The following is a 26686-nucleotide window of genomic DNA, read 5'->3' as shown; positions in this document are numbered from 1 at the left end:
TTTCTTCCAGGGGCCTCGGATGCAACACATCTTGGTCATTATGCTCATGGCTGAACTCATACAGCTCCCTTCCTTCAGAGGCAGAATAAGAAAGGCCTGACTTCCCAACCCTGTCTGTCTTTGAGAAGAAGCAGGCCTTTTCAGGACCCTCCTGCTCACCCAGCTTTTTCCCTGTAAGAGACCATCAGCAAACTACAAGCCTCCTTCACAGCCTGGGAGAGAAAATGCTTGTAAGAAAAACAAGGGCTTTGGTCCTTGCCAGAAAATCAGCAGTGATTAAACACAAGAAACGGGGGTCAAGTCAGTGTTGATGCCTCACAGCCTTGGTCACAGTGGTCACGTGACATTGCTGCTTTTGCTTACTGGCCCAACAGGAGTGTTTAGCAGCCGGACCACATGAAACAGGCTCAGGACATCCGAGTGCTCTGAGTCAGGGTGGGCAGAGGACTGTGAGCTTCCATAGACTAGATCCTATATCAACTCAGAGGCATCCTAAGGAGATGGGGAATGTGTGACCCAGCTTCCTCCCACCACACCCTTTGCAGAGTCCTCCACATGCACGTGGAGGCCGCCTGTCAACGTCAGGCATCTTCCCCCATTGTTCTCTGTCTTGTTTTTGACAGTTTTTACAAAACCCAAAATACACCAGTTTAGCTAGACGGGCTGGCTAGGAAGCTCCAGGGATCCTCCCAACTCTGCCTCCCCAGCATGTGCCATCATACCCAGCTTTTTTAAAAGCTGAATTTGGAGGAGTCAAACTTATTCTGGTACAGCAAGCACTTTATCTACTGAGTTATCTTTCTAACCTCCAAAAGACAGCATTGGTGTAGTCTGCAGAAGGGCATGATCAATATGTCTCTGAACAAATTAAACAGGTTGTCTTTAGTGCCTAGCTCTGCTGTACTGAAATATATATATAATAAATATAATATAATAAATATAATATAATATAATAATATATATATAATTGAGAGCTAAGAGAAATGAATGTATAAGATGCTCTGCACAGAGCCTGAAGAGCACAGTATCTGCTGCTTGTTAACAGTAGTCATTGTCAAGGTGTTGGGACTGTTGCTAGGTAAGAGCCTGGGTAAGTTTAGCACGGCGAATCTCCACAGGACAAAGAGGGCAACAATGAGCAGCAGAGGGCCGAGAGGAGTCAGGGTCACAGCTCTGGCAATTCTTAGACATGCTTGAGGCGAATAGGCTCTTCCACCCTGAGTCTGATCCTTCTGTCGTAGGTATTTTCCTCACTGTTTTGACATAAGGAAAGGAATGTATATTTTGGCTCACAGTTTAAGCATATCTATCACTGTCATGGGGAAGGTGTGGTGGCAGGGAGGTGAGGCGGCTGGTCACATTGCAATCACAGTCAGGACACAGTGAGAGATGGACCCTCATCCTCAGCTCACTTTCTCCTCCGGCCAATGGAATGGTGCCGCCCACATGTAGGGTGGCTCTTCCCACCTCACCCCAACCTAGAAACTCCTTCACAGACATGCCCAGAAGTTTGTCTCCTAGGTAAGTCTAGATCTTCCCAAGTTGACAATATTAATTGTCACACTCTGCTCAGGAGATGCTAACATAAATATGTGTCAATGGTTATAGGCTGTCCCCCATAACATTGCACTCATGGTGAGTATCCCAAGACTGCTCAGGGATTCTTGCTCTAATATGGTTCTTAAAGGCAGACAGTTGCAATCAAGCTACCCCCAGGACTCTAAATCCAGCCTCAACTGTTTACCTTCTTTGCTGATGCATTGACTCAAACTTCAGAGCAAGTTGAACAGCCCTCATTGTCAAGGGAATCTCAGAATCCCCAGGTTTGTCCATGACTAAATTACTACTGAATTTTTTGTAATGCTTTTGGGGTCAGATTTTACCATCTGTGAAATGCACATATAATAAATCCCCACTTTGTCTCTTAGGCATTTTTTTTATCCTTACAAATTTTACTTTCTGTATTGGTCAAGGTTCTCTAGAGTATCAAATTATAAAATGAATCTTTCTACATATATAGAAAGGGGATTTACTAGAGTTACTTATTCAAAAACCACACAAAAACCGGCATGTAGGGAAGACCAGAGAATGGATCTGTGTGCACAGGGGACAGGAGAGAGAAGATGTCCATTTAGTATTATCATTAGTCCTGATCCACCCCACACTTAGCAGTTTACAAATGTGTTTAACCATCCTGGTTACAAATGCAAATAAGCATCAACTGGGAATTTTGAAAGTATCCAGTTCTTTAGGCCTCCCGGCAAAGATTTTGATTCAGTGGGTATGGAGCAACAGCTGAGAATCAGATTTTTATTTTTGTTTTGTTTTGTTGTGTGCAGGATTGAACCCAGGGCATCTTGCATGCTAGAAAAGTGTGGTGGCTATTCTTAGTTGTCAACTTGACTACATCTGGAATGAACTAAGACCCCAAAATGGGGGGCACACCTGTGAGGTGTGTAAGTTTTGCTTAATTTGAGGTAGGAAGATCTACTTCTGATCTATGAAGTAGGAAAGCACACCTTTAATCCCGATCTTGTGGTGGGAAGACCCACCTCTAATGTGGGCCATGCCCTCTGCTGGAAGCCTACATGAGGACATGGAAGAGGGAAGTTTTTACTCTTTGCCTGTTTGCTCTTGCCTTGCCAGCAAGTCCTTCACTGGCATTAGAGTCTGCTTCAGGATTCTAGCATCTACTGAAGACCAGCTGAGACCTCCAGCCTACTGGATGCTCGGACTTTTCGTTGACAGGCAGCCATTGTTGACTTAGTTAGACAGTGGCCTGTAAGTCATTCTAGTAAATCCCCTTTCTATATATGTAGAGAGATTCATTTTATAATTTGTTCCTCTAGAGAACCCTGACAAATACAGAAAGTAACAGCCACCCAGGGAATCCCCCAGCCCTCTTTTCATATTTTTCCTTTTAAGACAGGCTTTGAGTGAGTTGCCCATGTTGGACTTGAACTCATCTGTGGTCCTAGCAGGCCTTTATCTTCTGATTCCATTGCTGGAATTGCTGGTCTTCACCCACTGCATCCTGCAGTAGAATGCTTGTCAAAGACCGTGAGTGATTCTAGTGTCTGGCTACACTAAGAGCTGCTGGCATAGGCAGCCTTGGCGATGCAAAGGAGGTGAGAAAAACAACTCCATATCCTGTGGGTCTTAGCTGTGACCGTGAGCTGAGCCCAGCTTTGCATTCTGCAAGTGCTTGGCAGCTGGCGCCAGTGGGTTTCAACCCATCACTGAGGTTTAGGGAAAAGCAGCTCCTGGAAAGATGCCAAGAATCTCCAAACTGTAGACTGCAGGTTCCCCACCTCCTTAAGTTTCTTGTTCGTTACTCTGGAAACACTGGTCAGGTAGCTTATGTCTCCCATTCTGTTTCCCTGGCCACTGAACCCACAGGCTGGGTTAGATACAGTAGGAGTTAGTCTGTGATGCTGAGTTTTCCTGACTAGGCTACGAGAACCTGTAGTTACACTCATCCTCCCTGCACACTACAGTTTGGACGCTGCTCTTGGAATCGGAGCCATAAGACCCAGCTCTGTCTCTCTGCCACCAATGCCAGATGCCAGCCTGGGATGGGTGTACCTGCAGCCCTATCCTGGGCAACGCCTTCTCCTTCTGCGATGTGCTGAAAGGCCACCCACTTTCCTTGCAGCATCAACATCCAAGTGTTCCCTGGCTTCCTGGTGAGCACATGGCCTGGTCCTCACGGGTATCTGCACAGGAAGTGGTGGAATGCGGACGTTTACCCAATGTGAGTACTCAAGCGTCTTCCCATGAACCTGTGGAGCCCAGCCAGCACTTGCTGAGGCGCTGTGCTCTTTGCCCTCCTCCCTCATCAGTCCCTAGCTGTCTCCTGGATCTTGTTTCGCTGAGCAGAGCTTAAGGAAGTTCATCAAACAACAAAGTCAGTTTATTGTTTACATCCCATGTTGCAGGCTCTGTACTAGGAACACCACACTTGGTCTCTCCAGGCTCCCAGCCTGCCCCAGCCCACCTAAATCTCTACCAGGAGGAGATTTAACAAAGCCTGGCACAAATTGTCCCATCCAGTCTGTAAACTTTCAAAGAAAGTACCACATCTGCCTTATGCTTAAGACAAATATGCGCCAACGCATGCCATGCTCAGTACTGTGAGGGAGGGGAAGCCTAGCTGGGCAGAGGGCAGGGCGAGGGTGCTTTAATCATGGGACACAAGAGAGAGCAAGGGGAAGTGGGGGTGTGGCTGGAGAAGAGTAAGATTCACTATAATCCTGTACCGTGTGTAGGCAGGGACTCCTAGACCCGACAGAGTACCTGACCTGTGAGTCCTGGATCCCTCTCTCACTTGTCCCGTCCTTCTGAAGTGGGAGCTGCTGTTCCATTGCCTCAGCACGAGGGGGGAAAGCATTGCTAGACCAGAAGAGGGTGGGGTTCAAACAGCACTTCTACCCAACCTGACTGAGGGCTGCCAAACCCAAGCTCCTGTATTCCCGGCCTTGACACAGACTCCGGGGATCCCTGATCATATTTTCGGAAAACTATCCTCTGTGGAACTGTGACACTGCTCACTCTCATGCTCCACTCTGTCAGCACACAAAGAAACAGTGGGAGGCAATGAGAGAGGACGTGTATTGGCAGAAGCAACTTCAGGCACTCATCGATTCAAATTAGGTGTCCTGTGCATGGCACCGTGCCGGTCTACAATGTACAAATGGGTAGTTCCTAGGAAGCCAAATGTCATACTGCCCCTCTTACTTCAGTGTGTGTGTGTGTGTGTGTGTGTGTGTGTGTGTGTGTGTGTGTGTGTGTGCAGGCACACGTGTATGTGGAGGTCAGAGGACAATTTTGGGTAATTGGGTCTCTCCTTCCAGCATATAGGTCCCAGGGCTCTCTCTCAAGTCTGGTTGGGTCTGTAAGCAGGTGCTGACACCCACTGAGGCCCCTCATAACCCCTGACTGCTCTTAGTAATGCCCCACCGCCCTCTTCCCTGTCTCCTGCAAACATGTCTCAGAGATGATGCTCTGTGCTCTCCGCACGCTCTCTCCATCAGTACCATCTTCAGGGCGTTGGGGGTGGGAGAGCAGGACCCATCTATCTGTACATTTACACTTTGAACAATAAACCATGGCCAAAGGCAGGTGACATTAGCCATAGTTAAGAAAACAGAGAATAGTGCCAGCTGCCCCTCTCAAGAGGAAACTCATTTTCATTTTGGTGAAGTTAAAAAATAATAAACAAATAATCTTGACTATTAGCTACACAAATCCACACTCCTGAGGTCACCTCATAGTTGAAAAGTCTTTGTTCTTAGGTTTTGGCCACAGGAGGGTAACCCAGCATAAGCTCTGCTCACACAGCCATGTGCTGGGAGAGAGACTCACCTGCTTCAGCCAAGAGGTGCCTTCTCCTAATTCTTTTTTCTTTGTTGTTGTTGTCATTATGATATGTATGTATGTATGTATGTATGCATGTATGTATTTTATGTGTATGAGTGTTCTGCTCACATGTATGTATGTGCACCATGTGCATGCCTGGTGCCCTCAGGGGCCAGAAGAGGGTGTCAGATCCCCTGAACTGGAATTACAGATCATTATGAGCCACTGTGTGGATGCTGGGTCCTCTGGAAGAGCAGGAAGTGCTCTTAGCCACTGAGCTAACTCTCTAGTCACTCTCTACTAATTCTTAAAAAAAATGTCTGACAGATGGTCAATATCCTTGCTCAATTTTTGTTTTCTTTTTTTTTATTTGAACATATTTTCTTGCCAATTTTACTTTCATAAATACACCTCATTGTTTTGATTCTGGTTCCAACAGTCCAGCCTCCCCAGAGTCCTCATTGGGTGAGTACTTGAGAGCTAAGCATCATGTTCTGCGCATGTCTCAGAGCTGACCAGAGTCACCTGACCAGGCAAGTTAGCCGCATAGAAAACGAAGACCTGAGGCCTTGGCCTAGCTCTGGCCTGAGGTCCTTAAATGTCTCCTTTGGACATTTGGAAGATCCCAGTTCACTCTTCCCACAGTGGACTAACAGTCCCTTGAGTACAGTACACGGCCACAAGCATCCTGGTATACTGCTGCTCGCCCCCACATTCTGTTTATTTGCCGAGGACTGTAGACTTCCCCTCAGGTAGCTGTCCATCTTAGGAGGTGATCCTGTTTTCCAGTCATCAGGAACATGGAGAAATGGAGTGGAGTTGACTGTCCCCACCACACACCTCAAAGCCTCAAGCCTCGGTCTTTGTCTCGGGCTTCTTCATTGACTTCACAAACTCCTTGACTTCTTCTTCCAAGACCTTGTTCCTCCTCTCAACGTCCTCCCTAGAGCGCTCCACATTTCGAAGGCTGATTTCCAGGGCTGCGGACTTCTTTCTCTCCCCCTCCAGCTCTTCATTGAGCCTGACCACCTTAGCCCAGACATCGTAATTTTCCTTCTCCAGGCTGCAAGGAAGAAAACCAAAGGAATGCCTGAGTATTAATTCTAAACCCTTCCTTCATAGCCCTGCACCCACGTTCACAACCTCTTGCTCATTTGCCTTTCTGAGACACAAGATACCAATTGGTGAAATGCCAGTCCAGCCATTGTATGTCTGTCTGTCCTGCCTTCCAGGAGAAGACTTCACAGAAAACCTGACTTCCCAAGGCACTTCAGGGTCTCACTTAACACCCTGGTGATGTCCTCCCCAAGCAGCCTGCCTGAGCTCATCTGCAGACATAAGTTGCCATCTGAGCCCAGGTGTCTCAGAGACTGCTGTACTCAGAAGGAGTAGACATCTCTATGGTTGTCGGTCCTTCTGCTCTTCAGTGGCATTTGGTCTAGGACATAATGACAGCCTTTTCTAGGACTGATTTGCTCCCTGAAAAAGTATCACAGAAGTCTTATAATTCTACAAATGGTTGATTTCAGGTTATCAGACAGAGGACATATGTTTTGCTTGAGGGCCATCCTTCTGTATGGAACAATGGATGGAGACTCACCATAGTCTTTCTTTCTGGTACCTAAATCTTAGTAGAAGAAGTATCCGTAAATGTGAAAGCCCGTTATTCTTATTATGACAAGTGTTCTTGTGGGTCAAGTTGGACTAAAGTTACCTCTTTGAGAAAGAATTTGCCAAGGGAGAAGAATGAGGAAAGAATCACAAAAATGACCAGCGTGGCATGACAGCCCTAAGAGTGTAGTAGTGGCACACACATGACCAGTGTGGCATGACAGCCCTGAGGGTGTAGTGGTGGCACACACATGACCAGTGTGACATGACAACTCTAAAAGTGTAGTAGTGATACACATACTTTGGCAGTAGCCAGCAGCTAACAAGCCTTAAGACCCGTTCAACAAGAAGGAAACCATGCCAGGTACAGAAACATAGTTAACTACTCAGGACTAGTGTAGTTGTGGATCCTGGAGGAGAACCTGTTAAACCAGCATAACCCCTAACGACAATCTAATTTGTCTTTATACCTACAGGCAAGTGTAGTCTTCACCACTCATCAAGGAAACTTCTCTCTTTGGACAAAGACCAGGACAGAAAACCACAACCAATCAAAATGCAGAGTTGTGGATTCTGTTCCCAATGGATACATCTACAAAACACTGTCACACCTAAGGGTCAGCGAACACTGGGGAAGAGGGGGTGGACAGATTGGAAGAGCCAGAGGATCAGGGAGTTTGCTGAGAAATTGTGTCTCCAACCACTCAGAAACTCATTCCAGAAAGCCTCACCAACATGACTGCCCAAACATAGGCAAGCCAAAGTGAATGGAGGAAAGCCCACAGGCTTCAACCCTGCACAAAGAACAACAGGCAACCAAAGATGCTGAGAGCAGAGAAATGGTCTTCCCCAGGGAAGAGCACACCACCTATTACCCCACACCAGAGGGTCAGCCCTGAAAACATACATTAATATAAAGCATCAAGAAAGTTTCCCTCAACTCATATAAGCAGATTCACCCTGAACACTTGGTTTTCATTTTTCAAGTTTCCACAGATCTATTAAGCAAGGTAGGATTTTCCCATCTAATCTCTCTTCGTTTGTCCTTTTCTTTATTAAGTTTGGTTGCTACAGAGTCCTCTGTCCCCTGAAATACGTTATGCCATTTTAGAAGGTGAAAACAATATATACTTCCTTCTAAACACAGAAGCCAAGTGCACTCAGTGGCCCTCTGCACAGGACTTACTTTTTAATCTGTTCCTCATACATGTGCTTCTGGGTTTCGATTTCCTTTTGCAGGTGCTGGACCATCCTCTGCAAAGAGTCAAGGTCATCCTCTCCAGAGTTCTTGCTTCCAGACCCCATTTCAGAGTCTGTGCTGACAAGAGCATCTCTCTTGGAGTCACAGGCAGGAGGAGAGAGTGTACCTGCTGGGTTCCCTGGGGACCCTAGTGGGGCAGGGACATTATCGTAGGTAGAAGTCCGCTGGTCATTGGAAAGGTGGCGCAGGTCTTGAGACATAGTTCTCCTGTGCCCTTCCCCTGTCTTCGCCTCTGTAGATGGAGACCAGAACTCATTTTTAAAGATTTCCAGTTTGCTGCTAGTGGTGTCTTGGAACGCTGACGTCAGGAAACACTTGCGGTTGGGGAGCGTTTGAGTCCTTTTGCGGGATTGCACCCTCCAGTCTCCTGGGTTTTCCCTGGGGGCGTTCTCATTGTCCTCCTGATGCTGCTCACCGGGCTGTGGTCCAGTGGGGCTGGTGGCATCAGGACTACCTGCCTGGAAGAAATAGCCATGGGTATTATATAAGGTTTTTTTCCTTTATGTGTGTCATGCCCTCAAGATACGGGTTAGAGACCTGGGAGGAAGCTTTTCCTAGTCACACACCTGTGATACCCTTAGTGGATCACCTCGTTGATAATTTACCAAGAGGATATGACAATTAAGGGACTCAATTAAACTCCAGAGAGGAAGCATGAACTAAAATCACTTGCTCGATTGGTGTGAAATCCTAAGCGAGGATCCTTTCATGACCTTAGGAGGTTTTGTGACTCAAAGCCCAAGACTCATACGTGAAGTTCAATAAGCTCCACTGAGTCCATTTCCACGACCTCCAGAACGAAGAACAGCAAAGCAAGCATGCCGCCATCCACTAGGTGAAAGGCCAAACAGCACTCTGGGAACAGCTTTATGAAGCATGTCCCAGACAGTGAAGGGCTCCTGCTGGCGACTCCCTGTGGTACTGAGCTTACATACACTGAAAAGGAAAACATCAGTGACCAAGAAGAAGTGGGCAAAGAATTTCAAGAACAGATAGTTTGTGCTGCAGGGATGGCTCAGTGGTTAGGAGCACTTTCTCTTACAGAGGACCGAGGCTCAGTTTCTAGCACCCACAGAGTAGTTCACAACCACCTATAACTCCAATTCCCAGGGATCTGATGCCCCCTTCTGGTCTCTGCAGGCTACTGCATACATGTAGTATACATATACTCAAACAGGCTCACATACATACATATAAAATAAATAAATATTTAACGAACCCAAAAACCAAATAGTTCACAGAGGAAAAATGAACTGACTCTGACACTTTTAAAAAGATAGTTAGCCTCTTTTCATAACCAATGGGAGAGGCTCAAGTTAAAGTTACTAAATTATCAGTTCTTTCACGGGGTGGGGACACCCCTAATCCTGACAGCGCGCTCCGTGAACCATAGGCCTGTTCATGCATTTCTGTGAGAGGATAAAATGGCAAGATGCCAGTAACATTTATGAAAGTCACATATTTAAATCTATTTATCTTCTCACCCACTAGTCCCATTTTTGAGAATTTCATCCCAGAATTGTATCTGCCTAAATACAAATTGAGGTGTGGGCAGGATGATTCATGGCAGCCCTGTTTGTGGTGCAAAACTGACCAGTTCATCCCAGGTCCAGAGAGGGGATCACAGGTAGTCAATGAATGGAACACCATACATATAATTGCCAAAAATGAGGTCATGTGGGTAAGTATTTGTGCCCTGATATGCACTATAGTCTCCGGGATAGTGCTGGTAAGTTTTAAAATGTGAGAAACAAAATAGAGAAAAATAAAGTTTTTGTGTAAAAGGAGAGATAAGAAAACAGTTTCTATTTACATCGTCTTATATTTGCATAAAGGAACAGCTGAAGGGCGAGGAAAAGCTAATCCAGCAGGAAAGGGCGGGTGTGAGAAGGGAAGCGTGGTAGTCAACACTGTCAACTTGCCAGAATCTAGATCACTACAGAGGCGATCTTCTGAGCATGCCTGTGAGTGAATTAGCGGAAGTGGGAGGACCCACCTTGATTGTGGGCAGAACCATCACAGGGGCTTGGGCCCTGGACTGAAGGAAATGAAGAATGGGAACTGGGCACCCGAGTTCATCTCCCTGCTCCCTGACTGTGGATACGGTGTGACCAGCTGCCCCAAGCCCTCACTGCTATGGCTGCTCTGCCTTTGTGGACTGTCACCCCTGTCTACAAGCCAGAATGAACCTCTACTTTCCTAAGTAGCTTCTGTCAGGGATTTTCTCACAGCAACAATGTGAGAATTGACACAGGCATGGAGCAGGACTTCTCAGCTGGTAATTTATTATGATGTGTTTTGGTTTTTTTTTTTTTTGAACCATATGGTTGTATATAAAATCAAATTGAAAAGAAAAAGAGAAAAAAAGTGAGTCCATGTAAGATGGGAAAGTCAGGGGCTGAGGTACCTTCTAGTCAATCCCCTGCTTCGGCAGGAGTATGTGGTCTTGCAGGACTAAGACCTCAGACATGACATTCTGCTCTAGAGCATGCTAGTGTTACTGCCTGGATCAACCTCCTGCCTCAGATCCTCAACCAAAAGAAGCGTGTGTGATGAATTGCCCCCAGTGTTGTGTGGACTCCGGAGCTGACAAAAAACCCAACCCAAACCAAACCGAACAAACAAAGAACTCCAACCACAACCATTTATTGCGTTTTTGTTTTTTTTTTTTTCTCTCATCTTTAACAGCACCATAGGTAGCTTTCTCGGTCAACTAGAAATTTAATTTTTTTTTTAACTTGGTCACATTAAAAACAAAACAAAACAAAAAAAAACAAGCTGCTATAAAAAGTCTCTATATCCTTTTTAAAACCATCTGTTCTATAAATACATGAAAATATTTGACCTTTGTCAGCCTTCACCCTCTAATAGTCTATATCTTGGAGACTCCAGAGTCCAGCAACACTGAGAACGTGAGCTCTGAGCCTTCTGTCCAAGCGAGGGGCTGACGCTGTAGAGCAGCTTATCAGGGCATGAGGAGGACTACACAAACACATCCCCTGCTCTGAGGAGAGAATCACGTTCAGAATCACCAGGACACCCGCCTCCCCCCCCCCCCCCCCCCCCCCCCCCCCCCCCCCCCGACTTCCCCTCAGAATCTTCAGCAGCTCTTACATATTTATTTGTTTCTGTTGAACCTCCCTGGGATTTTGTCTTGGAGAAGATGTCAGGAAAGGTCCCAAGACCCAGTCTGCGGGCAATTCTCACACACGTCACTAGCTCCAGGTTTTCCCGGTGTGTTCTGATGGGTCTGTGCGAGCTCTACCCACGGCCCCAGCATCACCCACCACTCCTCAAACTGCTGCCTTAAAATTACCAGACTAAAGGAAGAGTCAGGGGGAGGGGGTGGTCAGGAGGCATCTTACTGTGTTATTGAAGCTGTCTGTCCTCGAGAGTGGTGGCTCTTCTGTGGCATCCCATCCCACAGAGCTCCGGGGCACTGGAGCCTTCTTGGCGTCGTTCTGGGCAGGGGGTGACAGTGGTGCATCCTTAGACTTGGGAAAGAGGACTTCGTGGTCTCTGATCATCATGGTCATCACCCTTTGGATCTGAGGAGTCCCTGAAGGAAGTAAGAGATTTGTAGTGCTGGTTCATGGAACAGGAGCCTGGAAGCACTCAAGGGTTGCCCACCCTCCAAGAGGATGTTTCCATGTTGGCCCCAAAACCATAGGCTCATTTGCTCTTCATGGGGCCCTTCTTAATTATTTGGAGTTGAATATTTCTGGTGAGAGGGTGTACTAAAATAAAGATATATGGGGTGTGAGTGTGAATAGGAGCTGTTGAGGACATTTTCCACCTATATTGCCCTGAGTCAGCTTTTATCAGGCAGTAGATAACAACAACAGTCAAGAAAACAAACATCGTTCTCTCCTGCTCTGGTCTTCCATGTGATGTCTGTCTTCTCACTGTGCCCCAAGCAAACAGGTGTCAGGAACACTGCCTTGTCCCATGCATGGCAAACATGAGTCCTCTGGGCCAGGACTTTTGCTTATCAAGCCAAGACACAACCTCACAAAGCTTTTCAGCTTAGCTCTACAGCAGCCTCTTTGCGAATCAGCTTGTAAAACAAAACCCTGCTTGTCTTCTTAGCTATGGGTGTTTTAAAGTCGTACAAAAGACTTGGAAACACTAGTTAATTGGTTTGAGGTCAGACTACTGTACTCTGAGACCATTGGGCAGGGGACATAATGCCTGCACTGCTCAGGAGGCTGTTAATACCAGTCAGAAGAGACCACAAGTGGACAAGCTCGGTAAGCTGCAAAGCAGGACACAGACACTAGGGGCAGTGTTCTCGCTGTCACATCCTGGGCTCCTCTCTATTGCAAGATCAACTTAGGTACCTTTCATGATCACAGCTGGGTCTTCAACCTTCGACCTGATGAGGTTCACTCCAATCACAGTGGCCAGGTTGTCCACACTCATCTTGTTGACGGCACAGTTCAGCTGGATTTCATGCAGAAATCTGGGAACAGCCAGGAAACCCCACCATAGACAATAGGAAGTGGCCAGGAGAGAGAGTACTCCCCGGATCCAACAGTACACTTGTTGAATTCTAGCTCTTTCCCCTGTTTCAGGAGTGGAGTGAACTGGCTCTGCCTGTAAGAGTTTAACTTGAATTTGGAAGTTCACAGACCAAGGAAGAATGAGGAGCCGTGGACTGTTCACTTGTTGGGGGAGGGGCGGGCTGGAGGTGGAGTCTCATAGCAGGGCTTGTTTGGGAAGAAGAGGTGGCTAGAAGGACTCAGAGCAGTGTCCAACAGCTTCAGTGTTTTGCCCTTACCATTTACTTCTCAGTACCCACCCCATTCATGTTTCCAGAGAGGAAAAAATGTACTGGTGAGGAGGACTTAGAGATGGCCGAAGAATCCATGGTGCCTCCTCTCTCTCATCCTCTGATTGGAGAATGGAGCATCTCCCACTCTTAGCAGATGCTCAGCATCTAACAAGGAAGTCCCACTAGACTTCCAACCATTAGAAGCCTGAAACCCTCAGATTTGTTGGAAAAACAAAAATGACCGAACAGATCAGTAAAGAAATTCTGGATATCTTAAAAACAACAAACAAAAAACATTTAAAAGTGGGTAGCCTGAAATACCATAAAACCCTAAATTTGAGAAAAAAATTATGTGTTCACATGATAAAAATGACATATTATGGGATAATTGATTTTATGATAAAGGACATGCTTTTCAGTTGGGTATAAAAGCATCCCCCTGTGGTTACACTCATGTAAGAAAAGACTCATCAAAGAGAAAACACTCAGGAGGAGACATCACTGGATGTGGGGGCGCATTGCATCTAGTTTTGGTTCTTATGTACAGTTTTTATATCTTTGTGGGTTCCAGATTAAATTTGAGTCATCTTTATAATTTGGAAATTACATCACAGTATTTTTGAAAAATGAAAGACAACACGGACATGTGAAGATTCCCAGCACAGCAGATCTGAGCTGGTCCACCTGCAAGGTGTTGCCACAAGGACCTCACACAGTAGGTCCTCAGAAAGGGCTGCAAGAAAATATAAATGGTGGCCTAGAATTAATTTTCCCAGGGTGTTAGTTTTGGGGACAACAGGGATTCCAGGTTCTCTTGCAGGCCCTGGGACAGGTCTAAAGGAAGGAATGTGTTCATTCTGTGTGCAAGTTCTTAGGGACCCCTGACATTCTTGTGCGAACAGAACACCCGCTCAGTGCTCCGTAAAAGGAGCTGACCTTCTGTGGTTCTGGACCAGAATCTGTGATCTTAGAGGAACTGCCTCCTCTTCTAAGCAGGGCTTCTCTCTGATGGCTGGAAACTGTGGCTCCACACCGGGAGACTCACCTGCAGATGTAGCTCAGGAGACTATAGTTGTCTCGAGGAAGGATGGACAGCTGCTTCGCCAGTTCCTGCTGAGCCTGGGAAGAGAGTTTGGACTTGAGTAAGCAAGCCCGCTGCCTGTTTGTCGGCAGCGAATGTAGGGACGTGACTGGTACGTCTGTGGAGGACAAACACTTCGGTTGTCGCTCCTGTTCCCACAGGTCTCCGAGTTAAAATATTTTGAAATTAAAATTCTGAGAATTCATAAAATGTGAATTGAAGCCCAGACTGCTCTTGAATTCCCTATGTAGCCAACGGTGACCTTGAACTTCTGATCCTCCTGCCTCCAGGAGTGCAGAGATTAAAAGTGTGTGCCGCCATACCCAATCTGTGCCAGGGCTCTCTATACAGACTAGAAAGCAGTCTACCAACTGAGCTCCATTCCCAGCTGCCATATTTTTTTTTTCTAAAATGTATTTAAAATATCTGTTTGAAATAATGTTGCCCACCCGCTCCTGACCTTGAATGGACTACCTGATAACTCACACCGATGATGGTTTGCTGAATGAATGAGGTGTAATGGCCCAATAAACAATCAAACCACAACCTAATATCTCAGAATGACCTTAAAAGTGATGAGAAAAAGGATTCTTCCGTGGTGGCTTCAAAGCCCCGCGGTCTTGCTGAGAAATTCTGGGACATAGGCCAGACTTGGCCACACTGAAAGGCGTGCCCTGGTATGGGCAGCTCAAGTTTTACAACAGCTATAGAAGTCAGATGTGGCCATTCCTAAATCACATGTGCCAGGGAGAGGAAGGGCAGGGCTCGCTGCCCTTGCCAGCCCAGCTGTCTGCAGAGCCCGTGATCACCCTCTGATGACATGTGGGGTGGCATTTAACATGATTCTCCTTAGGAGCTTCTCAAGCTTTAGTCCATATCATTCACAAAGGAGTTCTGAAATGCCCCTGTACATCGAGGGTTTTCGTAGCTCCTCTCTCCCCTACAACACCCACAATTCCGGTAGACCGTGCAGCCTCATTTTTTTTTTTTTTCTTGGAAAACAGCTGCATGTTGGCTGCATCGGCACAGTTCTCTTCCTGTCCCAGCTTTGAAATGTGACATCCTCCTCTGAGCCGGGATCTTCATAACCATGGCTGCCTATGCGCAGTCCACCCAGGGAGATCTGAGAGCTGTTTTCTCCCTGGCCGGGATGTCCTGGGACTCCGACCACATCACAAATACTGAAGAACAGAGAACCGCTCAACCCCCAAAATCTTCAAGTTATGAATTAGTTTCACGTGCCTTGGTCCTCCAAACAATTCCAGGCAAAGCGGACAGGGCATTGTCTAAGTTTGCGCTGCTCGACATGTGGGCTGATTGCCAAAGGTAGCTACTCGACTTAAATAAAATTAAGAATTTGGCTCCTCTGGTATACTAGCCATATTTCGTGGATATGATATCACATGTGGCTAGAAGTTAGCACCTGGGACGGTGATAAGATCACATCACCACAGAAATCCTATTGGTTTGGGTAAGTATACTGAGTCTCATAGACTATGCATGAGGGGGTTATTCTTCGTTGCCAACCCGACTGGATTTAGAATGACCAGTGGAGGCAGACTTCTGGGTACATCTGCAGGAGTGTGTCCAGAGAGGTTTAACGGAGGTGGGAGGTGGGGGGACCCACCCTGACTGTGAGCCACAGCATCCCACAGTCTGGAGTTTTGGTAAAAGGAGGAAGGCAAGCTGAGCCTGGGCGCTCTTCTCTCTGCTTCCTGACTGTGGCTGCAGTGTGCGCAGCCGCCTCGGCCGCTGCTGCCACGCCCTCTCCACCACCGTACACTGTGTCTTGAAACTGAGCCCACATAAAGCCTTCCTTCCTCACGTTGCTTTTGTCTGGGATTTTAGCACAACAACGAGGTCGTAACTAATACAGTGCACAATTTGTCAAATGACAGAATGAAGGTCAAATCCAGGTCTTTGGCACCGTTTTGCCAGTGGGACTGGCATCATTGGCCTGGCACTGCCGCTGAAGTTCCAGCCTCCCAGCGAGGGGTGTGGCCCCCATGCCTCACTCTCACCTGCCGGAACCCTGTTCAGAAAATGAAATGGTTTCTTCTAAGTAGGATGGTCAGCTAGAGACACCAACCTTTGCCTCATCCGCATTCATGAGCTGCCCGCAGAGCAGGAACCCTTCATACTGGCTCCAGGGAACCACGGGCTCTGGGAGGTCTCGGAGGTAGAGCTTCAATAGAGAGGCAACCGTGTGCACATCTGTGTCCCTGAAAGGAAACAAGCTGCGCTTAGGGAGCAGAACCCAGGGTCTCTCACTGATCCTGACGGGCCACCGGGTCAAAGCATGGACTACAGAGGGATGTGTTACAAAGGACCAGAGTCTGGTAAAGTCCCAGACCCAGACATGGGCTCCCAGAACAACTCCAGCCACTGCCTCTGCTTCCACAGCTGCCTCAAAGGTAACGGCAAGGTTCACTTTTTCATGAAATGCTCTTTAACTATTTTGACCTTTTCCTGCTTTCTTATTTCTTCAGACCACTCACAGTAGCAATGTCTAATTAGTCTCTCATTTTGTGTGTGAACTCAATTATATCCTTGGTCCATTGTTCTCATTTACTCCCAGGATGTTCAAAGAAGTTCTGAGGTCCAGTCATATATCTCATCAACAGTTCATTTGATCATAACCAATGAGGAAGCTTGCTTTCATCTTGGTTTCTTTTTTTCATTCTTTTGCTGATTTCAGCAGCAAGCCTGAGGGAATACCTAGTTCCATCAGACCACAATGCTTGGAACACACAAATGTTACTAAACACTGTGGTGGGAGATAGGATGTGAGAAGCCCAGGACTCAGTAGGTCACAAGTCTAGAAAGGGACAGCTTGAGAGACATAGGTGACTCTTCAGATGAAATCGTGAGGAGTGGGAGATCTGAAAACCACAGGTGTGTCAGCCTGGCCAGTGGGAACAGCAGCACACACACACACACACACACACACACACACACACACACACACACCGCCAATGAGGGTCTGTGACATTTGGCTTCTGATGTTTATAGCAAATGTTGCCTCAACTCAGGAGGCAGATCTGGCCTGGAACCTTCATTTTTGTAGCCTGCTGGCTGAAAATGACTATTTCTTTTTTAAGTGTTTGGAGAAAAAAAAAAGCTAAAATCCATCTATCTCATGACATGTGAAAATCATATGCACTTGAAGTATCAATAAAATAAGTGAGAGGAATGCAGCCCCACTTATTCACTTACAAACTGTCATTGCTTCCTTACTGTGAGAGAATACAGATGTGTCAAAGCCCCAAAGAGCCTACGAATGTAATCTGTGGCCCAGCCTGGGAAGTCTGCTGGCCCCTGAACTGCAGTGGTTGCATTTATTCTGCTAAAAGAGAAACTAACTCTGAATCTACCACATAATAGTGAGTCACTCAATGAGGGGGTGTTCTGAGAAGTGCGCCATTAGGGAATTAGTCACCGTATGAAAGTCCTGGAATGATGTTCATAAGCCCAGGTGGTAAAAGCTGCTGTAGTCCTAAGCTACGTGGGAAATGCTGTTGTGGGCTGCCATTGAGGCTTTTGAGGCAATGCAAACAGGAATACTGTGTGTGTGTGTGTGTGTGTGTGTGAGAGAGAGAGAGAGAGAGAGAGAGAGAGAGAGAGAGAGAGAGAGAGAGAGAGAGAGAGAGAGAGAGAGAGAAAGAGAGAGAGAGATGCTGGCCATACAAGGAGGCATTTTGTTTGCTTTTTTCTCTATTTGGTGAGAACCATGTACACCTGTGCTAGAATCTCACCAAGCAAGGGACCCATGTGACATTTGTTCAGGTGAGAAAACAGCAGGTCATCTGACAGAACCAGTGCATGGCCTTGGGGAAGATCTAGGGGCTGCCCATTGGCCCCATGTGAGAGAAGCCAGGAAGGGCTTCCTGGACCTTCCAGCTCCCATCACTCACTGAAAACATTATGATAAACATTATGTTCAGGGTTCAGAAAAGCTACACCATAGGCGAGGTGTATCTTACTCTGGTGGCAAAAGTCTGCAAGGTGCTAAGCCATGGTCACCTGTAGGTACTGGGACACACTCTTAGCCTTGGCCCTAAACATGTTGGACGTTAGCTAAATGACAAGAATAAAAGGTGCCTGCATTCTTCTCCAAGTAAGGGTTGTCCACTCAAGGGGCATATGGACCCAAGAGCTAGCCCTAGCTCTCTCTCTCTCTCTCTCTCTCTCTCTCTCTCTCTCTCTCTCTCTCTCTCTCTCTCTCTCTCTCTCTCTCTCTGCATGTGTGTGTGTGTGTGTGTGTGTGTGATTGTGTGTATGTGTGTGAGGGAGCAGCTGTCCTCCTCCTTCTAAGCTCCCTAATTTCATGGGAACCATAGACTCCAGTTCTACCTCCCCACACCGACCTGGCAGAATTCAAACTGGCATCCAAGGCAGTTATTTAGCAAATCCCACTATAGCCATTGTCCTTCAGCATCCTGACTTTACTCTTTAAGTAATAACCCACCTACATCTTTTGATCAACTCAAACATAATCGAAACATGAAGAAGAAAATTGACTACGACAGTGAGTATACTAGAACAGGCACCTGCTCATGAACTCTAACCGACTGTGCTGTTAAAAGGGCCCATCACTTGCTATAGTTCCAATGATAACTATACTGCTGCTTGCTAAACTACACAGGCACATTAGCCTGTGGCATACTAAGGGTGGAAGAGACAGTCGTATGGCAGGCCGAACTAAGACCGTGGCAGAGTGGGCATGGAGAGAAACCGATGGGCCTCAGAGGTGTTTCAGAGGAAAAACGGCTGCATTGGTGGACAGAATGGAGCTGCAGGGGAAGAGCGAGGAGACTTCTGCCTAAGAGTGACTCAGGCCTTCGTCACTTCCCCTCTGTTCTGAATAACTCTAGGGGATTTCAGCATTTGTAAACTGGGGAGTGTTCAGGCCCATTGTACCACATCTTGTTTGCTGAGCTGCTAACTAGGTGAGAGTGCTTGGTCTTAAGCCAGCAGGACAAGTGCGTGCAGGCAATCAGGGACTGCACAGTAAACAGAGCGGGCAGTGTGTGGTGGGGCTGTACCAGCTAAACACGCAGTGTGTGGTGGGGCTGTACCAGCTAAGCATGCAGTGTGTATTGGGGCTGTATCAGCTGAGCATGCAGTGTGTGTGGGGGGGCTGTACCAGCTAAGCATGCAGTGTGTGGTGGGGCTGGACCAGCTGAGCATGCAGTGTGTGGTGGGGCTGTACCAGCTAAACATGCAGTGTGTGATGGGGCTGTATCAGCTGAGCATGCAGCATGTGATGGTGCTGTACCAGCTAAGCATGCAGTGTGTATTGGGGCTGTATCAGCTAAGCATGCAGTGTGTGTGTGGGGGGGGCTGTACCAGCTAAGCATGCAGTGTGTATTGGGGCTGTATCAGCTGAGCATGCAGTGTGTGGTGGGGCTGTATCAGCTAAGCATGCAGTGTGTATTGGGGCTGTACCAGCTGAGCATGCAGTGTGTGGTGGGGCTGGACCAGCTGAGCATGCAGTATGTGGTAGGGCTGGACCAGCTAAGCATGCAGTGTGTATTGGGGCTATACCAGCTAAGCATGCAGTGTGTGGTAGGGCTGGACCAGCTCAGCATGCAGTATTTGGTGGGGCTGTACCAGCTAAGCATGCAGTGTGTATTGGGGCTGTATCAGCTGAACATGCAGTGTGGGGGGGGGGCTGTACCAGCTAAGCATGCAGTGTGTGGTGGGGCTGGACCAGCTGAGCATGCAGTGTGTGGTGGGGCTGTACCAGCTAAACATGCAGTGTGTGATGGGGCTGTATCAGCTGAGCATGCAGCGTGTGATGGTGCTGTACCAGCTAAGCATGCAGTGTGTATTGGGGCTGTATCAGCTGAGCATGCAGTGTGTGGTGGGGCTGTATCAGCTAAGCATGCAGTGTGTATTGGGGCTGTATCAGCTAAGCATGCAGTGTGTGTGTGTGGGGGGGCTGTACCAGCTAAGCATGCAGTGTGTATTGGGGCTGTACCAGCTGAGCATGCAGTGTGTATTGGGGCTGTACCAGCTGAGCATGCAGTGTGTGGTGGGGCTGGACCAGCTGAGCATGCAGTATGTGGTGGGGCTGGACCAGCTAAGCATGCAGTGTGTATTGGGGCTATACCAGCTAAGCATGCAGTGTGTGGTAGGGCTGGACCAGCTCAGCATGCAGTATGTGGTGGGGCTGTACCAGCTAAGCATGCAGTGTGTATTGGGGCTGTATCAGCTGAACATGCAGTGTGTGGGGGGGGGCTGTACCAGCTAAGCATGCAGTGTGTGGTGGGGCTGGACCAGCTGAGCATGCAGTGTGTATTGGGGCTGTACCAGCTGACCATGCAGTGTGTGATGGGGCTGTATCAGCTGAGCATGCAGTATGTGGTGGGGCTGGACCAGCTAAGCATGCAGTGTGTATTGGGGCTGTACCAGCTGAGCATGCAGTGTGTGGTGGGGTTGGACCAGCTGAGCATGCAGTATGTGGTGGGGCTGGACCAGCTAAGCATGCAGTGTGTATTGGGGCTGTACCAGCTAAGCATGCAGTGTGTGGTGGGGCTGGACCAGCTCAGCATGCAGTATGTGGTGGGGCTGTACCAGCTAAGCATGCAGTGTGTATTGGGGCTGTACCAGCTAAGCATGCAGTGTGTATTGGGGCTGTACCAGCTAAGCATGCAGTGTGTATTGGGGCTGTACCAGCTAAGCATGCAGTGTGTGGTGGGGCTGGACCAGCTGAGCATGCAGTATGTGGTGGGGCTGGACCAGCTAAGCATACAGTGTGCATTGGGGCTGTATCAGCTGAGCATAATACAGAAGGACATCCTTTCTAGATGCCTGGAGAGTGAGACTGTAGGAATTGTCACCACACCAGATATTCCCCAAATAGGGTTGGAAACCTTTGATGAGGAGAAGGGTGAATGCCACACTGCCATGGTGGTGTATACTCCAGTCAGACAGCTCAGAGCTGAGTTTAGAATCACATAGTGCTGTGGCTTTGGAGACTTACGAGAATTGCTAGTTCTAGCCACTCCTGGAATGCTGGAGAAGACTACTGGTGCCTGTGCACAGACGTGGTGATCCTCCCTCACATGTTTATGTAGATAGCTCTGCTCTTGATGTTTCTCATCTGCATGAGGGTGCTGAGAGTGTTCCTAGGCTAAGCCTCAGTTTTCCCCATGCTCTGCATCTCCCCTTCCCTCATGTCCTAATCATCACCTGCCCAGAACATACTGTGTCCTATAAATCGTTTGCACACTCTGCTAACTGTGCCCAGGTCCCAAAATTCGGAGTGGTGAACGGAACAAATTCTTCTTCCTATTGTGATCGGGGGCTTTTGAAGTCTCTGCAAGGGTTCCTGGCTCCACGAGGTCCTCTCCTTAGTCACCTGGGCAGGGCAGAGGTGGACGGGGCAGTGCAGGGTAAGGACAGCATACCTGTCAAAAGAAGGCCGTTCCCCTGCATCGAAGGCATCTCTCAGCTGCTTCACTAAGTTGTCCTGCCCAGGCAGGCGGAAGATGCCCTCTTCACTCACACCGTGTTCCAGGATGAACTCTGCACACTTCTCCACTAGGATGGGCACTGGGTGAGGACCAAACTTCTGCTCGTAGGCCACAGTCTCATCCAGGCGCTGGCCGAACACCGCTGGGAAGAAATAGGGGACCCCTGAATTATTCTGACCTTCTCTGAGTCGATGGGTAGTCAGGGGCTTTGCACATTTCTTCTCTTTTTAAAATTATTGTTATTTCTATTATTATTATTATTATTATTATTATTATTATTATTTTACATGTATGGGTGTTTTGCCTGCATGTATGTCTATGCACCACATGCAGGAGTGCCCTTGGAGGCCAGATGGGGGCATCAGATTCCCCAGGATACAGGTTACAGATGGTTGTAAGCTGCCATGTTGGTGGCTAGCTCCTCTGGAAGAGTATTCAGTGTTCTCAACCACTAAGGCCCCTCTCCAGCCTCTCTTTTTCTTTAAAAATTATATTTATTTTTAGTTTAATTTTTGAGAGTTTCACACATGAATACCGTATTGACATCATTTGCACCCCTTGCTCTTCCACCTCTAGCTCTTTCCACGTGCCCTGCTGCTCCCTCAAATTCATGTGCTCTTCTGCTTTGATTATTGTTTTATATACACATGCACAAGTACACATACGTGTGCATGCATACACACACACACACACACACACACACACACACACACACACACACACACACACTGCTGGCTAAATCCATTTAGTGTTGCTCTATATACTCGTTTAGAGCTGACCACTTGGGATTGCTAACCTATCAAGGGGTCTTGTCCCTGGAGAAAATTAATTCTCCCTCTTTCAGCAGCCACTGATTGCCTGTAGCTCTTCATCTAGGAGTAGAGTCTTGTGAGAATTCCTCTGTTAACATTGTTTTGTCAACTGGTACTGTCATTGTTCAGGTCATATTTATTTGACCACATTTTTGAGCTTTTGTGGGTATAGATTCCCTGTCATAGACAGCAGACACTATCTCACAGCCAGGGTCTTGGTCTCCCAGCTCTTACAATCTTTTGTCCCCCTCTTTCATGACATTCCCTGAGGTTCTGGGTTGTGTTTTAGGTGTATTAAGTGGGGTTGGGCACCATACAGTCTGTTGAACTCTGGATTTTGGACCAGATGTGAGCCTCTGTAATGATCTCCAACTGCTGCAAAAAGAAGCTCTTTGATGAGGGCGAGAACCACGTTCAGTTAGGAATTATACTGGTTCTCATCTAAGGTCCAACACCCCAGCAGCCACAAGTAGTTGGCTGGCTTTATAGTATCAAGCATGAATGCCTTCCTCTTGAGTAGGTCTTCAATCCAATTAGACAGCTGTTGGTTGCTCCCAAGATACAAGTGCCATTATTGCACCCTTGGGGCTATCTTGCCATCCTGCTCATTGTTGTGGTTTTATAGTTGGGCAGGATTATTGATTACTTATCTCCTTTGGCAGATTGCATAACACCTTTTGCTACTAAGAAAGCTGGTCCTCTGGGAAGAGCTTCGAGTTGGTTCCAGCTCAATTTTTCTAAGTCTTATGTCTAGCACGTTTGGAGTCTTCAGCAATAGGGTTTTACATTCAACTTCTGGTAAGAAACCAAGGGCAGCCGCAACAGCCCATACTGGGGGAGTCTCTTCCACTGCCCTGGCCAACAGCTCAAAAGGAGGTTCTATGCCTGTCACTGGGGGTTTATTAGACAGTTTATGGCTCTTGGAGGGAGTATTATTGATGCAGAAGAAACTCAAAGTGATGTCATTGGTATTATAAAGGGCTTTCTAATAGATTTGCTTAGAAGACATTAACTCACACAAGTTAAATTTAAATATCGGAGCACTGCCTCTAAAATACACCCCCCCCAAATAAGTAGTATGATAACCAGGCCTGTTAGAGATAAGAGAAATTTAAGGTGCTAGGATACAAATGTTTATTCACTGGGATTGACCAGTCATTAGGTTCTGCGGTGGTTTGAAAGAGAACGGTCCCCATAGGCTCATAGATTTGAATTTTGGTCATCAGGGAGTGGCACTATTTGAAAGGATTAGAAGGTGTGGCCTTGTTGAAGGAATTGCGCCACGGTGGGTGGGCTTTGAGATTTCAAAAGCCCAAGCCAGGTCCGGTGGCTTGCTCTTCCCACTGCCTGCAGATCCAGACGTAGAACTCTCAGCTGCTTCTCCAGCACCATGTCCTCCTGCATGCTGCCACGCTCCCTATTTTGACGATAATGGCCTTCTGAAACTATAACCCCGCCCCAGTTAAATGCTTTCTTTTGTGGGAGTTGCTGTGTTCATGGTGTCTCTTCACAGCGATAGAACAGTGGCTAACACAGACTTCTTTCCCACAACAAAGACATACCTCTAAGCGACAGCTTAAGGAGGGCAGTGCAGAGTTGCAATCGCCATTAAGTCCCGTCCCACCATTAAATTACCTGTGCTCTGATCAGGAAAGGCATAAGCCTGCCGGGTGGGCAAGGTGACCCTGGCTAACAACTATTTGAAAGAGAACAACAGGACTATGCTTAAAATAATTCTGGCACTATGGAACATGTGTGCTGTTCTAAATCTCCTATCTGCCTAAGCAGGCAGACTGGCAGTCTCCTGATGCTGTTTAAACTATTTGAAGTGTAACCTGGGGCCAGGACCTGAAGGAGATGTAAGGATGGCAGCGTATGTAAAATGCATAAGCCTAAGGTGCAAGTAGCTAATGAAATCTTGTACCGGGGAGTCGACTCTTACTTGGCCATTAGCCCCAGATAACCCAGCACTATTAAAGAGATTCCCCTCATCTCTAAGTGTACTTCTCACTGAGAGAGCATATTATTTCCATTCCATTATGACAGACAGCCCACTGCATCCCAGGGCCTCAGCTCCAGGCTTGGCTTCTGAATGTGCCCTGCCCCAGCTACTCATCTGGCAAGTTTACCAATGCCTCCAAGGCTCAGTGTGGTTGAGAGGGAAGTGACTCTGATGGTACTGTCACCTCAGGGCTGCTGGCAAGATGAAATGAATGAGCAACAGTAAGCAGAGTGCCTGACATGCTTCAAGTTTAGTGCTGTCTTAAATACGTTAAAAAAAATGGGGGTCAAAATGGAGACTGACAGAAACAGCCCCGAATGTACAGCCTCAGGAAATTCAAATGACTTGTCTTCGGCTCTTGTTTAAAGGTAACACAGGAAAATCAAGAACTGAAGTCTACTGGTAACATGGAGCATGGAAGCACAAGAGCCAGCCCATCACCTGGTTATCTCATACCAAGTTAAGCCGTTAAGGCCTTTTGTAGAATTCAGAGTGCTTGCTCTACTTTCAAAAGCACAGCTGTGGTGAACATGCTCACTGGAATGTCCACACACGAAGGCCTAATATTTGCTTATTGTTGAATTAATTAGTGTCTGGATAGATGAGCACAGATATTTCATGCTGTTGAACTATTTTCCTGGGGCGACTTTCTGCATGTTGAACTACAGGGTCAAGTGGTTTGACCTGATGGCATGCAAATTGCTTTGCAAAACTATTTTTCCAAATTGCACAGCCTCCAGCAGAGCAAGCGTGGGCCAGCTCCACCTCGGCTCTGTCAGCACCCAGCTCTGTAATTTCCCCACCCCTGAGCCTGACAAGATTAGATCTACGTGAAGGCAGTCAAGGCCTACCTGTTCTTTCCACAGCTCCATGGCTCCCCTGTACCCTTCAGGTTCAGAGGGCGATGGATTCAGTTCTGTCCAAACCTGGGCTCTGTCCTAGAAGCTGGCCCTTTGCAAAGTCTCTTGGTTCTCCCCCTGAATCACTGGCTATTCTCCTCCATCCAGACACTAGTTAATATGGATTCCACCTGTGAAGAAGGGTATCGGATCCTGAGTCCCCGTGTCCCTCTGCTTCAGTATCTGGCATTTTCAACCCCTCTGGCACTTACTTCTCTAACCCACTGGTCTGTTAGAGCACCACTGCCCTGCTTCTGAGGTCATACACCTCTGCCTCGGTTGCCACAGCAGTGTTCTTCAATTGGCCCTCAGTGCCAGATGGCTCCTCCCTTGTGGTATCGGGCTCTGATCCCAAATCTGCCCAGATGTTGCCTGTTTGACTTCAGTGCATCTCAGTGCTGGCCTAACGTCCACCTACCATTTTTGTATGACCTGCTAACGTGTATTCAAAGGCACCTCACTCTGATGCTCCCCAAACACAGTGCTCTCCAGGTTCTATGTTCTCGAATGCTCTTCTCCCTCCCACGTCTGCTCCCTTCCCCACCTCCTGAAATTCTATTTGTCCCTCCTGGAACTTTTCTGAGGTCATCATCATCCCTGCCAGGCCTTCTTGCTCTCAGGTAGAGAGATTACATCCCACTGTGTGTGCCCTTCTTCTTCTCTGCCCATCCCATCCCTCTCACATTGGGACCCACGTGTCTGTGTCTGGGCATGTGACCATAAGTTCCTGTGGTTAGAAAACACAGGAAAAGTCTCTTTTCTCCCGCTGTGAGCCCGGAGGGCTCAAGGAGGGTGGGCAACAGATTCTGCTCAATTACTTAGTGGATTAACATTAGTATTTTCCAAAACGCATGGCTATTCTGGCATTTCTTTGCTTGGAACACTAGCAGTCATCACGTATATTAATCCAGTTCCCTCTGTAACGGTCATCAAGTGGCCGACACGGGCCACCAGCAGCCTTGTGGAATGACAGGGAGCACAAAGACCTTGCCATTGCCTCCAATTACCCAACTTCCCATTATGAAAATGAAAGGACCACGCAGAAAATGCCGAGACAGTCAGAATGTTCAAGACCCCCACAGAACTGGGCTTCTGTCTGCTATGAAAGGAGCTGGATAGATATTTCCACTGCGCCAGATCACGATTGAAATGACTTAAAACACAGACAGTCATGCCGCACTGGGAAATTCTCTCTGAGAGGCACAGAGAACCACTGTCAGAGGGAAAGGCAAATGTCTTCTGGAGCATGGATTGTGGGCACCAGTGGGCCACTAGATCCAGATGGGAACAAATAGCCCAAATATACCGAGAATCAAGAAAAGTCTGACTTCCCTCTTCCTCCGAGTCCACACTCAGCTGTTCTCATGTAGCTCTTAGCAGGATATCCATTTCTCAATATTACGTTCC

The 26686-nt window shown here is 47.5% G+C and overlaps 1 protein-coding gene across 3 annotated transcripts in view; it reads right to left on the bottom strand.

Annotated features, from left to right (window-relative positions):
- Positions 1–5695: 5695 nt before the first annotated feature.
- Arhgap25 (Rho GTPase activating protein 25) overlaps positions 5696–26686 on the bottom strand; it is a 74896-nt gene continuing 53905 nt past the window's right edge. For all 3 annotated transcript variants that reach the window (XM_006984569.4, XM_016003060.3, XM_076567147.1), the window contains 7 exons: positions 21501–21708; positions 16175–16307; positions 14050–14123; positions 12571–12692; positions 11596–11789; positions 8156–8688; positions 5696–6421 (listed from right to left, as the gene is read on the bottom strand). In XM_006984569.4, coding sequence (XP_006984631.1) covers positions 6208–6421; positions 8156–8688; positions 11596–11789; positions 12571–12692; positions 14050–14123; positions 16175–16307; positions 21501–21708 — 1478 coding nt within the window. In that variant the 3' untranslated portion in view covers positions 5696–6207. The remainder of the gene's footprint in view (positions 6422–8155; positions 8689–11595; positions 11790–12570; positions 12693–14049; positions 14124–16174; positions 16308–21500; positions 21709–26686) is intronic.

This window comes from Peromyscus maniculatus, chromosome 3, assembly GCF_049852395.1.
Source record: "Peromyscus maniculatus bairdii isolate BWxNUB_F1_BW_parent chromosome 3, HU_Pman_BW_mat_3.1, whole genome shotgun sequence".
Taxonomy (NCBI): Eukaryota; Metazoa; Chordata; class Mammalia; order Rodentia; family Cricetidae; genus Peromyscus; species Peromyscus maniculatus.
Note: the sequence above shows the minus strand (reverse complement) of the source record. Positions and strands in the feature narration are given on the sequence as shown.